Genomic DNA, 14,595 nt, shown 5'->3' with positions numbered 1-14,595 from the left:
CTTACATTTCTGATGTGCGCTCCCTTAGAGCCACTTCACAACTGTCCTCTACGCCTTCTAACTCTGAAGACTGCTTTCCTGGTTGCCATCACCTCTGCCAGGAGAGTGAGTGAGCTCCAGGCCCTTTCTTGTACTCCACCTTTCCTTTCTGTCCATCCGGACAAAGCGGTGTTGCGTACTAAGCCATCTTTCCTGCCCAAGGTTGTCACAGCCTTCCACATCGGGCAGTCTATCACCTTGCCAACCTTCTTCCCGCCACCGCATCCCTCTAAAGAGGAAGAGCGGCTCCACCGTCTGGACCCAAAACGTGCGCTCTCATTTTACTTGGATCGCACACGCCAGTTCCGGGTGGATGACCAACTCTTTGTTGGTTACGTGGGCGCGAAGAAGGGGAAAGCGGTGCACAAGAGGACCATCTCACGGTGGATCATCTTGTGTATCCAGGCATGCTACTCCTTGGCTAAAAAGGAGCCCCCTGTTGGATTGCGGGCTCACTCTACCCGAGCCACGGCAAATACAACTGCCCTGGGCCGGGGAGTGCCCTTACAAGACATCTGTCAGGCAGCTACGTGGGCATCGCTGCACACGTTTGCAAGACACTACTGCCTGGACAGCCAAGTCCGGAGGGATGGCTTCTTTGGCCGTTCTGTCCTCCAGGACTTTCTGGTGTGACTATTGGTTTGCAGACCCACCGCCGGGGTTGGTATTGCTGGGGTATCTAATCTAAGGTAAGAAATCTAATACTAACGTGTCTCCTTCAGATGCACAAGTTACTACTTGTGTAACGATATATCTGTAAGAGACATTAGTTAGTATTAGATTCCTTACCGACCCACCCATCCTCCCCGTTCTGCGAACCGATATCTAGGGTTAGGGTTAACCCCTTTCAGGGCCCTAGTTTCAATGGCACCAGTGTTGGTTTTTTGACATGGCTTTGCGTTTCTGGCGCGGAAAAGCTGTGACTAAGAACTGACGTCAGCACGCGGAGGCGGCGTCTAATTACTCCGACGACGTCATCACGGCGCCCCCGACGACGGACGCGGAGCCGCAGACGACGCCTACCGACGCACAAGGGTACTGCTACACAAAAGTTTCCGTATCCAGTCTGACGCGATGGGGATATTCTAAGGTAAGGAATCTAATACTAACTAATGTCTCTTACAGATATATCGTTACACAAGTAGTAACTTGTGCTTTTGTGCTATTTTCACAAAAAATCTTTAAAATTGCATATCTCTAGTTCTACGGATTGGATTTTTGTCGTTTGGTCTTGTTATTTTTATTCAAAGTTACCCTATTTTTTTTTTTTTTAAATGGTGTGTGATTTTCTTGTATTTTATTTTCTCTTTATTACTGCTTGAAGTGCCTCTAAGTTAAGGCTGACTGTTCCATGCCAAGCTACTGGAGGATTGAGCACATGTGCATTGAGGGTTTGCTTGTGCCTCACCCTGACAAAGATTGTGGTTGCTGCTTGAGTAGGGTTTCACACTCCTCAACCAGTAACCCGACTTCTCACAGTAAGGTATAAAATGTCCCCTACTGGGGTACATTATAATGATGTGGAAACTCACCTCAGTCTTAAACTTTATGAAACTTCTCAGTGACTTGCAGTATCCTCGCAATGTACAGGTAGGCAAACTTTATCCCATATTTAAAACGTATACAAAAATTCTCCTAGATTTAAACGACTAGTCCCATATCTATGTTTGTTTTAGTCTTACAATAAAGTACTTGTTCACTTCCCGTTCTGTCTCTCCAGCGTCCTACAGATCTTTAAGACCGAGGCGCACCCATCCGTGTACAAGATGACGTCAGGGCTGAAGGAAGGCTTCAGTCTGTTTGGTAGGTTTCTCTCTCTTCATTAGCTGAGTTTGTCTTTATTCTGCCATACATGTGTTGATTATTAAAGGTGCTTTCCTTTTACACCGTCCCATCCTTTACTCTCCTCCAAGTTCAGGGCATTGGCCTAATGTTATGACAACTTTTTTCACTCTGTTTGTGAGCTCTTTCTTCCAAATGCACGGGGCGGACAGTCACCCTTAGAACATTTAACTTTGTTAACGTTATGTATTTCTTTGCTCATAAGGCCTTTATATTTGTTTAAGATCACGGAGATTATGGATACTTGGAATGGTGCACCATAGAACTTCTTATCCAGACTTAATAAGGAAATGCCTATGGAAAGGTGTTCCTTTTAAACATCTCTTTTATTACATCACTTTAAGTTCTTTGCATCAACGCACAACATCAAGCCAACGCGTTTTGTTCAGTTTGCACTTGAACCTCGTCAGGGCTCTTCAAATATTGACTGAATTAAGCTTTCAATTAGATCCCAAGCCTCTTCGAGTGAAGAGTCTGACCCGATTGGTGCTGTGATGTGTTGCCGCTGATATCTGACATAATTTACGGGCTATCAAACCCGTGGCCATAATATGAGGCCTTGCTATTTTAATACCCGCAAGCTCGGTTTATGACTGTTTACATACTGCAAGGATATACGTGCTACACTCTTCACTTGAAGAGGCTTGGGATCTAATTGAATACTTAATTCAGTCAATATTTGAAGAGCCCTGATGAAGTTCAAGTGCAAACTGAATGAAACGCGTTGGCTGGATGTTGTGCGTTGATGCAAAGAACTCGAAGTGATTTAATGAAAGAGATGTTAAAAAGGAGTACCTTTCCGTACGCATTTCATTATTGACTTTGGCTAAGAAGTTCTATGGTGCACCATTCCAAGTATCAAGTAAAACAAGGACCCCCTGAATCCATATAATGTTCCTAGGACAGGGCTAATACAACTCAGGTATAAATTTCCTAGGCAACAAATATCCTGAAGATACTCAGGTAAACAGTTCAGCTGGGAATATATTTAAACCTCAATGTACTGACTCAACCACATACTTATTAAAAAAATATATATATATTTATTCAAAATTCTGTCATACACAAAATAAACAAAAAAGATACAATGTTATATTAGTTAAAACAATTTTCACACAGTCATAAACACATTTTAACGTCTAAACAGTACATAATTTGTCGTCATCTGTCTCTACGCGCGTTTTGGCGAGTAACCGCCTTCTTCAGCAGAGTCACACGATGCTCTAGAAAAAACAATAGGCATTTCAAGATTTTTTTTAGCAACAGTACATTGAGGTTGGAGTAATGGCATACACTATGCCGAGGTACACATGCAGTTCTGCGGCGTGATATCATACACAGACAGGGAAAAAGGTGAAACAGAAGGTAAAAAGATAAAGACCTGTGATGAAAAGAGTGAAAAGTTGAAAGGTGATGTAGTAAAGCCATACCAACCACCTATGTGTCACGGGAAGGGGATTTATAAGAGTGCCCTAATGAAATCACCCTAAATAAAAAGACCCCTTAAATAGAAGAAAAAAGGAGAATCTATTGCTCTTACCATAGTTAGGTACTATTCTGCACTTCACATGAGCAGATATGGAACAAGGATGTGTGAAACAGCTGTCACTAATGGGGGAAAACAGAATGGTAACAATCATTCCAATATCCAGTACTCAGAGCAGCTGTAGGCTATAGGGTACTTCTAGGAGGTAATGCCAGACATTTTTGAGGCAAATTACCTGATAGTATATTAACAGATCGCCTTGGGTACTGCAATGGCCACTTGGGACTAGAATAACTACAGCTGAATTCAGGCACCTTTCAGATCTACGAAAAATATATATAGTTTTATGACAAGGAGGTCATGTCGAGTTTTGATATACTACCTCATGACTATAATAGATCAATTTCATTACCTGAATAGAGCTGCCCAGCTTAAATCTTAATGGTATAAGGCCACACAAGTAAAATTATTATTGTTGTTGTGGTAGCACTGGGCGATCCACGTGAAAAAGAAAGATGAATCTAAAACACAATAAGATTCAGAAATGTTTGCAGTAAATATACCAAATTGGTGAACTTTCTCGATTGAAAATATTGGTTCACCTATATGTTACCTTGACTCTTTTGCCAATTGTGGTTTATCTTGAGTAGTAATGGCGATCGTAATAAGTTCAAAGGTATCAAAAACCTATGAAATAAAAAAGGAAAATGAGGAAATGCCGGCCGGCAATAATTTAAAGTCTCGAAAATGCATGCAATAACTACGGAAGCGTAGACAGTGTAAGACACACACCGCAAGGATATATGCGACCCCAGCAATCTTTTTGATGCTAATTTTCTGTAAGCTTGAGGCGCGAGGGTGATGGGCTAGAAAAAACCACAGCGGTGTCTCTGGTTACAACAGCGGTATCTCTGGTTACAAATGAATTTCTAAGTATTAGAGATGACAATAGTGCATCTCGAGATTAAGATACATAGACAGTGCTCCGCCCGTACTTATGAGTGATGTATGTCAGTAAAGTCTTCGCGCTCTCTTTTCAATACAGCGCTCGACTGCGGCGGCCATGTCGAAGATAAAGCCTTACAACGAACGTGCTGTGTGTTCCACGGCGTGATGACGTCAGCCGTTTACCGAAAAAACGCAAATGAATGAAAACCTACGAGTACTAGAACGTAAACCTTCGTGTTCGCCTGTAGTGTTTACTGCACTATAGAACTCAAAAGTGGACTAATGGCTGATTGTCACGATCCTGACGCTACAGACATAAGATATAAAAAATAGTTGATTATAACAGTAAGGAATGAAACACGACAGGTACAACGACATAAACTTCTACCATTTTGAAATTATTTTAATGAAATGGTGTTAGAATCCCTATTTAGTAAACAAATTGGGAACTCTATAAACATTTATGTTTACCACGTTTCCGTTGACCACCATAATGACTAATATCTGTAGCATCGAGAATGGATAAAGGTAAATGTATTTATTGTTTTTCCCTCAAAAAAATTAGAATCAAATAGTCTGAGTCTATTTTATTAAAAACCTAATATAGTATATAAATCTGTGCACGTTTAAAGCACGATCTAAAAATAGATTGTGCAAACCTATCCAAATGATGTACCAAAATTAAGAAATGTATGCAAATAATTTGCTTAATGGCACTAATGATCCCTATGTTGAGTCTATTCTATAATTATAGCATCTATGTATGCATATGTGCAGCATCGAAAGTCCCAATGTTATTGATATTTAAATAGATGGATCTACTCAGCATTAGCAGGTGGCCACAGAAAACTCGATAGATGTCCTGTCTTCATAATTAATTGGTATTATACTTAATTGCGTTTTCCCAGAGAATTTCGTTGTTAAGCCCCCGTATGTGTGATGGGATCACTGACATAACCTCGACAGACCGAATATCGACTGGACAAAATATCGATGACTAATTATCGACAACAAAATTATCGATTTACTATACTTACACAACAAACATCAAAAATATCGACTACACAATATCGACTACTAAAAACAACGACTACAACAATATCGACTCACAACATTATCGATTTCTAAAACACCGATTATTAAATATTTATATAACAACAGTCAAAATATCGATTACACAAACATAGATAGCAAATTTATCGATTGTAAAAAAATCGACATTAATAGATCCTAAAATAAATGACTTTATTATTTAATAATTAAGTCATACTGATCATAAAAAAACAGATTTAGTTAATATAAATAGATGACATATATTATTTATTTTCATAACATTTACAATACACAATAAATACTAACATACATTTTATAATACATAAACAATGTTTCGACCTTCTACACATTTTTTACAACTAATTATATATATTCCTCCACTTTACAAATATCAAAATAACATTACCTACAACATTACCTATACAAAATAAATCCTTACACATTCAATAAACGTTAATTGGCGTCACCCATATAAGGAAAACAATTAGCATAACAGAAAAAAAAATTCAAATCAACAAATAAAAACAGACTATCCATTTAAACAACCAATCCTATTTCTGAAACAATTAACCTAATACTATATAAATGAAATAATAAGTAACTAAAAACGCAGTATACATCTCCTAAGTAAAGGAAGACGAAACTCTGCTGGATTTCTGGAAGAAAACTGATGGACTTCAACAGAAAGAGACCTACACATATCTAAAGTAAGTACTACTACATTATTAGTCAGCGAAAATGTAACTCTCAAAGCTCACACCTATATTTTAAAGCAAAATACATCAAATATATCTTTTTTTTTTAGCACTCATCCTACAGATGAAAAAAAAAACCAGAAGACCTACACAACACCTGGACATCAAAAGTTACATATAAAAAAGTAAGTATATATTAGAAATGTAAAATCGAGAATTAATAGATAGGTAACTAAATCTAAACTAGCAAAAAACGTCGAACAAATTATCATAAATAGTAATAAAATATATCTACACATTTTCTCAACTTCCACAGGTACAAAAAGATATACACAGAAAATAACAGTTTGAAGAACATCAACAGCTGAAAATAACGACTTGAAAGCATCAAAACATTTACAGGTAAAATACAAATGTGTGAAACTGTATAATGTGATTAGAACATTTTTTTTCCTTAAAAAATATTTACATTCTCTTTTAATTACCTCCTAGCACTACAATACTATCATGACTGAAGGAGCTAAATTCATTTATTCACAAAAAGGGAAAATGCTTCTTTGTTACATGGGATATGTCTACACTCAAGAGAAACAAAAAGATTTGAAAGTGTTTTGGAAGTGTACGAAATATTATGCCAACAAATGTTATGGTAGAGCTATAACTCAGGAAACTACTGTTACTTATACTAAAGAACATAATCACCCACCCAATGTAACAGAAATAGAGATTAGACAAATGCTAGATTCCCTTAAAGAAGCTAGTACTAGCACTGATCAACCAACAACTGCTATTCTGAAACACCATTTAAGTGTACTTCCCCAACATGCTTCTAGCCAATTACCATCTATAGAATCCCTTAAAAGAACAGTAGCTAGACAAAAAAGAGCAACATGCACTACTCCTCCCACACCAAAAACTTTAGAAGAAGTCCAAATTCCACCTGAACTCTCTGTAACTCACAATAAAGAAAATTTTATACTCTATGACAACAAATCTAAAGATAAAAGAATTATACTGTTTGCCACAGCAAACAACATGACAAAACTTACCCAATGCCAAACTTGGATGATGGACGGTACTTTTTCTGTATGCCCCAAACCTTTTTATCAATTATACACCATCCATGGTCATTTCCAAAATGCAAATATTCCATTCCTTTATGCCCTTCTACCAAACAAACAGCAAACTACCTATCAAGAAATACTAACTGAAGTCAAGCAACATACTAACAACTATTTTCCACAAAAAATTATCATTGACTTTGAAAAAGCTATGATAAACAGCATCCTTAAAACATACCCACACACAGCAATACAAGGTTGCTATTACCACTTTAATCAATGTATCTGGCGACATCTACAAAAATCAACCTTGAGTATCCAATACGCCACTGATAGCACATTTGCTTATCAAATCAAAAAACTCATCGCCCTAGCCTATGTTCCACTAACAGATGTAACTGAGCACTATAACTTATTAATAGACAGCCCCTACTATAAAAGAAACGAAGATAAACTAAGCCCTATGCTTGACTACTTCGAAGACACATGGGTAGGAAGGCTACACAGATCAGGCCACAGAAGACAACCCAAATACCAAATAGCTTGGTGGAATGTCTACCTTAGCACACTAAATAAGGAAGCAAAAACAAACAATGCAGTTGAAGGATGGCACAATGCCTTCCAAGCAACTACAGGCCGAGGAACGCCTACCCTTCACAAATTAATACAATCCTTACAAAAAGAACAAAGTTACCAGGAGCTCCGAATGGAGCAATCAGTAACTTTGATTGGACCTAAACTCACCAAAGAAACTAAAAAAATGTATAACACACTCCAAAGTCAAGTTACCCTCTATCCAACTAGCAAAGGACTAGAATATCTATCAATGATTGCCAAAACTATTCTTTAAAACATTACATAACTATACACGTAAAACTAAACATATTTTTCCTAAAATTCTTCATTATAATATGTAACAAATTGCAATTAAATTATCAAATACATAATATTAACATATATAAAATGTATTTAGATAATGTATTTACAAAATGTTACATACAACGTAAGTAAAGCAAAATTAAAAACAGTTTTCCCACCCATTAAAAATCCAGAAAATACTTATATTTCTGATGCAGCTTCAAACGTAATCCAATTCCAAGCAATCCATAGGACACCATTCCAAAAACCCATACAATCCATGAAAGCCCAAAAAAAAAGCAAAAATACAAGCAAATGCATAGCGACTCCTTTCCACTTCAGTAGACACCAGATACCATAGAAAACCCAAAAATCCGTAATGGCGAAAAATAAACGCTCCAAGAAAATGTAAAAACCCAAAAAATAGTGTGCAAAAATAAGAGTATATAATACTCGTTACACAGCTGTGATCAAAAAAGAAGGGAGTCCTCCAAAACAGCGAAACGCGACGATAACCTAGAAAAAATAAATAACATACCCACCCACATAAAAACACCCATACATATATAAAAACACATATTTATACATCAAACATATTATCTTAGTAACATTTAAACATATTACCTCACCTCACACACCTACAACAAAAACGCGGTAAAAATCCAATATCGTACACTCTACCTAACACCGAACACACAATCTTCTCTAATTAACTCTACCTACATAAACATAAACACAGCACACATACACTAGCAATAAGTTCAGAAACTTATAAAACACAATTAAAACAAACTTACCCTCTCTAACGCGAAGCAGCACCCAACCGCGATCTGTTGAAGCACCAAATACGCCTAAGTAACATTACGCGGTTAAAAAGTAGTCCCTGTATACAGCTAAATGCTATTTAATTTCTATATTCCAACACTTTAAAAAATACACAGAGTATTATATTAAGTGTAAATATTTTTTTAAAGTGTATAAAATTAATTCATAAATATTCATAAGTTTGAAATAATTATTCAACTGTTATGTTATAGTTAAAAAATTAATTTTTGATTTATAAATACATTTAGTAAATAATGTTAATGTAAAAATAAATTGCATATATAAGTTTGTTACAAGAAATGTTTTTTTTAAATTTGCAAATATTATGTAAAACATTATGTATGTATATTTTTTTTTTGAAAATCTGTTTATTAGCATAGTAGGTAAAGCAGTTACAAATACCTTCAATCCCGGAGGGATACAGAGTAATACACATATACGGTTGCTTAGAACATATAATTGCATAGTTGTCTTAATTTCCATTTTGTTGGTGACATTAACCGTCACAGTTTATGCAAACCCCTGTCAAAAAACTATCCCTCCCACCACCCTCAACAGATCCATTCGACACTCACACAACAACATATAATCGAGTAATCAGTAGACCGGGGTACTCAGAGAATCACATCATATGGCTCTATTCGACTGTCCACATAGATGGAACTAGACCAATACAGAAAATACAAAATATAAAATATAAAAAGGGTGGTCTCCCTCCATTTCTCCGCATCGCACCTCAGTTAGCGACCGTGCATGGCAGTCCGACCAAGGACATATTTATCGTGCAATCGAAGAGGCACTTGTGCCCTCGTCTTCCCCGTCTCCCCCAGTTTCAAACATACCTAATATGGTATACCAGTCCAGCGAAATCGGCTTTTTCCTCAGACCCCTGTGTTCCTCCCTCTGTAGTGCAACTCCCTCCGCCTTACCCCATCTCACCACCTCCGCCCTCCATAACTCCGGGTCAGGAGGCCTAGCCGACTTCCACCTCATAGTGATGGCACGTTTCGCCAGCAACAGGGCCAAATCCGCAAAACGTGTCGCCACGGTTCTAGTGCGCTGTGAGGGCCCCAACCCCAGTAACGCGCCTTCCAGTGTTGGGGGCCGGGTCAAAGCACCCGCTTCCTGTAGCGAAGCATGGACCGAGGTCCAGTAGTATCCTAGTTTGGGGCATTGCCAAAGTATGTGTGTTAGTGTTGCGTCCTCAGTGTCACATCGGGGGCAAGTACTGTTCGCATCAGGAAACATCATGTGTATGCGGCGTGGGGTCAGGTAGGCTCTGTGTAGAAGCATCGACTGAATAAACTTGAACTTGGGGTTCCTAGCCACTTTTTTGGGGAACTGAAGGATACGTTCCCACTGCCTATCTCTCAGGGGCCTACCAATGTCTACCTCCCATGCTGCCCGGAGTGGTGACAGATCGAAAGCCCTCCCCTTCTTAATACTAGCAGTGAGCCACTTAGTAAGGTGGGCGCCCGTGCCCATCAGGTAGTGCATGGCGATGAGAGGATTCGTGTCTGGCTCCAGGCCCCTAGGGGACCACTTATGTGCGATATAGTGGCGAAGGCCAGAGTGTAGCAGGAAGGTGCCCCCCGGGACTCCATGGGTAGTTCTAAAGTCTGCAAAGGACAGTAGGCGCTCTTCCGCGAACAGGTCACCCACGTGCGACACCCCGGCGTCGTGCCATTGCTCCAGCGAGTCCGCCGTCAGAGTCCCCGTAGCCAGCGGTATACCCAAGAGCGGGATCGAGGGGGCATAGGATGACCCAGGGGATGTGTATTTCAACGCCTTCCGCCAGTATGTTATCGCCAGTTTAAGGAGAGGTGGGACATCCCTAGGTACAATTGAGTTGGGCAAAAGTAACGTGTGTATTCTCCCCAATGCATGATCCCTGTTCGTCATGTTAATCTCCTGGAGATTGCGACCCGCCACCCAAAAGGCCAGCCATTGCAGTTGACACGCATAGTTGTAGGCCCTAAAATCAGGCAAACCCATGCCACCGGCTTCAGAGGGGAGCTGCAGCTTGGACAGACCTACACGCCTGCGGCCGTGCCCCCATACAAGTTCGGTGAGTAGAGTGTCTAGGGTCTTAAAGGTAGCTGCCGGGATCAGGTGCGGCAAGTTAGTGAAGTGGTAGAGAAGGCGGGGGAGCATCACCATCTTGGATATCGCCACTCTTCCGGGTATAGAGAGTGGCAGTGTGAGCCAAAATTGTATCTGCGACTTCAGCGCTCTAATGGCCCTCCCAAGGTTACCGTCGATCATCTGACCTGCTTCCCTGTAAATCTGCATCCCCAGATATCTGAAGGTGGTCTCAGCTATCTGGAACTCATGGGGGGCGAAGGGCAATGGAGTAGTCAGACCAGCGGCCGCAAATGTGAAGCCATATGATTTGGACTCGCTTATGGTCAGGCCTGAGACCGACCTAAAGACCTCAAATACCTGGGCAACAGGGCTCAGGTCGCTTCTTAAGTCTCGGAAATATAAGATAATATCATCCGCATAAGCGGACACTATATGCGTCGTCCCATGCCGCAGAATGCCAAACCGGGGGGCCATGTGGCGGAGCCTACAGAGCATCGGCTCAAGGGCAAGGACAAATAGGAGGGGGGAAAGTGGGCAGCCCTGTCTGGTGCCCCGCGCAATAGCTATAGGAACTGATATATGACCTGAGGTGCGCACTCTAGCAGTGGGATCTGTATACAGCAATCTGACCCAAGCGAGAAATTCGGGGGGTATCCCAAATTTCGACAATGTGTCAAACATGTAATCCCATCTAAGGGAGTCAAAGGCTTGTTTCAAATCCAGTGAGATGCAGCCTTCAGAGCCCGTGCCCTCTCGATCGCCGAGCATGAGCTGGGCTAGTCGTCTGAGGTTCATGGCTGTATTGCGGCCAGGGACAAAGCCACATTGATCAGGGTGGACTAATTGAGGTACATATTGCACGAGCCTTGATGCCAGCACCTTGCTCAATATCTTGGAGTCAGTATTGAGAAGGGACAGGGGTCTATAGTCAGCCATCTGAAGCCCTCCTTTATTAGGCTTTAAGAGGGACGTAATTAACGCCTGCATAGACGACTGCGGTAGGGTAGTTGTTCGCAGCGCTTCCAAGTAGATAGCGTGTAACCGTGGGGCCAGTAGGTCTATGTATGTTGCATAAAAGTCGGCCGGTAGGCCGTCTGTCCCAGGGGTCTTACCCTTTGGAAGGGCGCGTATTGCCTGTCTAATTTCGGCTATGGTAATGGTGCGCTTAAGGTCTGTGATCTGCCCCTCTGTAAGCCGAGGTAGGGCTAAGTCCCTCGTAAAGGCCTCAAATGCGACCTCTGGAAGGGGCTGTGGGGGACTGTACAGCGCTGTGTAGTATTCCCTGAACGCAGTGTTGATCCCAACCTGGGTGGTGACTGGATTTCCTGCTTGGTCCAAGATTCTCAGAATGGGTTGGCTCACTGGGGAGTCCCTTAATAGGCGGGCTAGGAGGGGGCCAGCTCTATCTGCCAGTGCATGCTGCCTGTTCGTATATTCCCTGTAGTCTAGGAGCCTCAGGTCTTCCAATAGCTCTGCGTGTCGAATGTGAGCCTCCTGCAGTGGTGTGAAGGGCGCATGTGTGCCGGCAGCCTCACTTTCTAGGGAAGCCAGGGAGCCCTCCACCTCCTTCAATTGATTAATTATCTCCCTTTTCCTGCCCATTCCAGCGGCCATGGCCGCCCCCCTAAGACAGACCTTAAATGCGTCCCATTCCACTTGACGGGTGCTGGCCGTGTTCATGTTTGTGGAGAAATATGTTCCTATAGCGTCGGACAGGGAGGCCCTGAACACTGAGTCTTCAAGAAGATCTGGGGACAGTCTCCAAGTAGGGATGGGGGCCAGCCGCCTGCCCCACTGCCATGTGAGTTCTACAGAGCTATGATCTGACAGAGTTTTCCCCATGTGTTGGGCCTTAACAATTGTATCCGCTACGGAGCGGGAACAGAAGATGTGGTCAATTCTAGTATGAAGCTGGTGTGGTGGGGAGAAAAAGGTATATTCCCTCTCCTGTGAATGTGTACTGCGCCATACATCAGTCAGGTCCCAGCCCTCAGCCCATCCACCAAGAGCATCCGCTTGTTTCCTACTCTCAGTTGCCTGTAAAGGGGGATGTGACCTATCCAATGCAACATCAAGCACAGCATTAAAATCACCCCCAATAAACCATCGATGATCAGCCCACTCCGTCAGCACCCCGTTTACCGTCAACAAGAACTCCGATTGATTAGAGTTCGGCGAGTAAACACATCCAAATACAACAGCATCCCCGTCCAACATCCCCCGCACAAATACATATCGGCCCTCTGTATCAATTCTATGCTCTAGCATCTGAAAGGGGACAGAGCCACGGAACCAGATCGCCGCCCCCCTTGAAAACGCAGAATAAGAGGTAGCAAATAATTGTCCCCTCCATTTTTTGCGCAGTTTCACAGCTTCAGAGGCGTTCAAATGCGTCTCTTGTAGGCATGCAATCTGGGTTCCCCTGCGGTTGAGCTGGGCCAAAATTCTATGTCGTTTCTGGACTGCTCCCATGCCACGCACGTTCCAGGTGCACATTTGGTAATTATTAAGTGGCCCCATATCCAATCATGTGGTGCGACTCAGTGAAGCTCCCTGGGCCCCATGTCAGCTTTGCGTTGAGATAAGGTGAGTGTGTCGTGGAAACAGATAACCCCTTAACAAAAAGGTCCCCAAGCCAACGTGCTCGGGATCCAAACTGTGATGCCCAACGTGGGCACAAGTCATTGGAGTCCGTGTGCATACCGGGGGGTGACAGGCCTCTGTCAACTGTCATTGAACGGTCTGCATAGGCTCGGTAGTCCTCAACAAAGTGAGTTCCCCATGCAACCCACCACTAGCGAAAGGAGGGGGAGGGGGGGGAAAGTTCAAGCATACATTACCACCCGGTGGGGATCAAATTTCCAGCAATTCAGAACTCCTCTGCCATTTGGGCTGTAATTTTCGGGAACAGCGGCAAGCTGTCCATTGAGCCAGACACCTCTGTTTGGGTGTCAGTGGTTGCGGAGTGCCTGTCGTTAAGTGCTCGGGAGTCGTGTGCTGCTAGTGCCTCCTCCGTGAGCTGTTGCCGGCGAGATGACGATGGGTCGCTCGTCCCTCGATCATCAGGAGGGTGCGCCTTCGCAGGGGGTCCACGGGAGGAGTGGAGTCCAGGGCCCGGAATGGTGTGTCGTCTACCCGGCGAATCTCCGTGCTCGTTGCGGCCGTCCCCCCGGTGCTCCCCGAATGGATCCTGTGTGGCCGGCGGTGTCAGAGTGACCTCCATCCATTCCTCCGCCTCCTCTGGCGAGTCGAAGAAGTGGGATCTGTTGTCGTGCAGGATTTTGAGCCGAGCCGGGAACAGCAGCGCGTACTTCATATTTCTGTCCCTTAACTTGCGTTTGACACTCATGAAGGTGGACCTGGCGCGCTGCACAGTGGGCGTGAAATCAGGATAGACTGAAATGTTCTTATCCTCAAATCTTATCGGTGCTTTTTCCCTGGCCGCACGCAATACAGTGTCTCGGTCTCTGAAATGAAGGAGGCGCGCGATCAGGGGACGAGGGGGTGCCCCTGGTTTGGGGGGCCTAGGAGGCATCCGATGAGCCCTCTCCACGCTGTACAGTGCAGTGAGATCTTCTTGGCCCACTAGCTTCCGTAGCCAGTCCTCCACGAATTGGGTGGGGTTCCTCCCTTCACTTCTCTCCGGAATGCCTAAGATGCGAACGTTGTTGCGGCGCGCACGTCCTTCTGCCTCATCCACTTT

At 42.9% G+C, this 14,595-nt stretch overlaps 1 protein-coding gene across 7 annotated transcripts in view; it reads left to right on the top strand.

The window, feature by feature from the left end:
• The window catches only part of MSH5 (mutS homolog 5), a 1,532,005-nt gene that overhangs the window by 641,513 nt on the left and 875,897 nt on the right, over window positions 1-14,595 (top strand). For all 7 annotated transcript variants that reach the window (XM_078646032.1, XM_078646030.1, XM_078646035.1 and 4 more), the window contains one exon: window positions 1,760-1,842. In XM_078646032.1, coding sequence (XP_078502158.1) covers window positions 1,760-1,842 — 83 coding nt within the window. The remainder of the gene's footprint in view (window positions 1-1,759; window positions 1,843-14,595) is intronic.

This window comes from Lissotriton helveticus, chromosome 5_1 (assembly GCF_964261635.1).
Source record: "Lissotriton helveticus chromosome 5_1, aLisHel1.1, whole genome shotgun sequence".
NCBI classification, from domain to species: Eukaryota; Metazoa; Chordata; class Amphibia; order Caudata; family Salamandridae; genus Lissotriton; species Lissotriton helveticus.
Note: the sequence above shows the minus strand (reverse complement) of the source record. Positions and strands in the feature narration are given on the sequence as shown.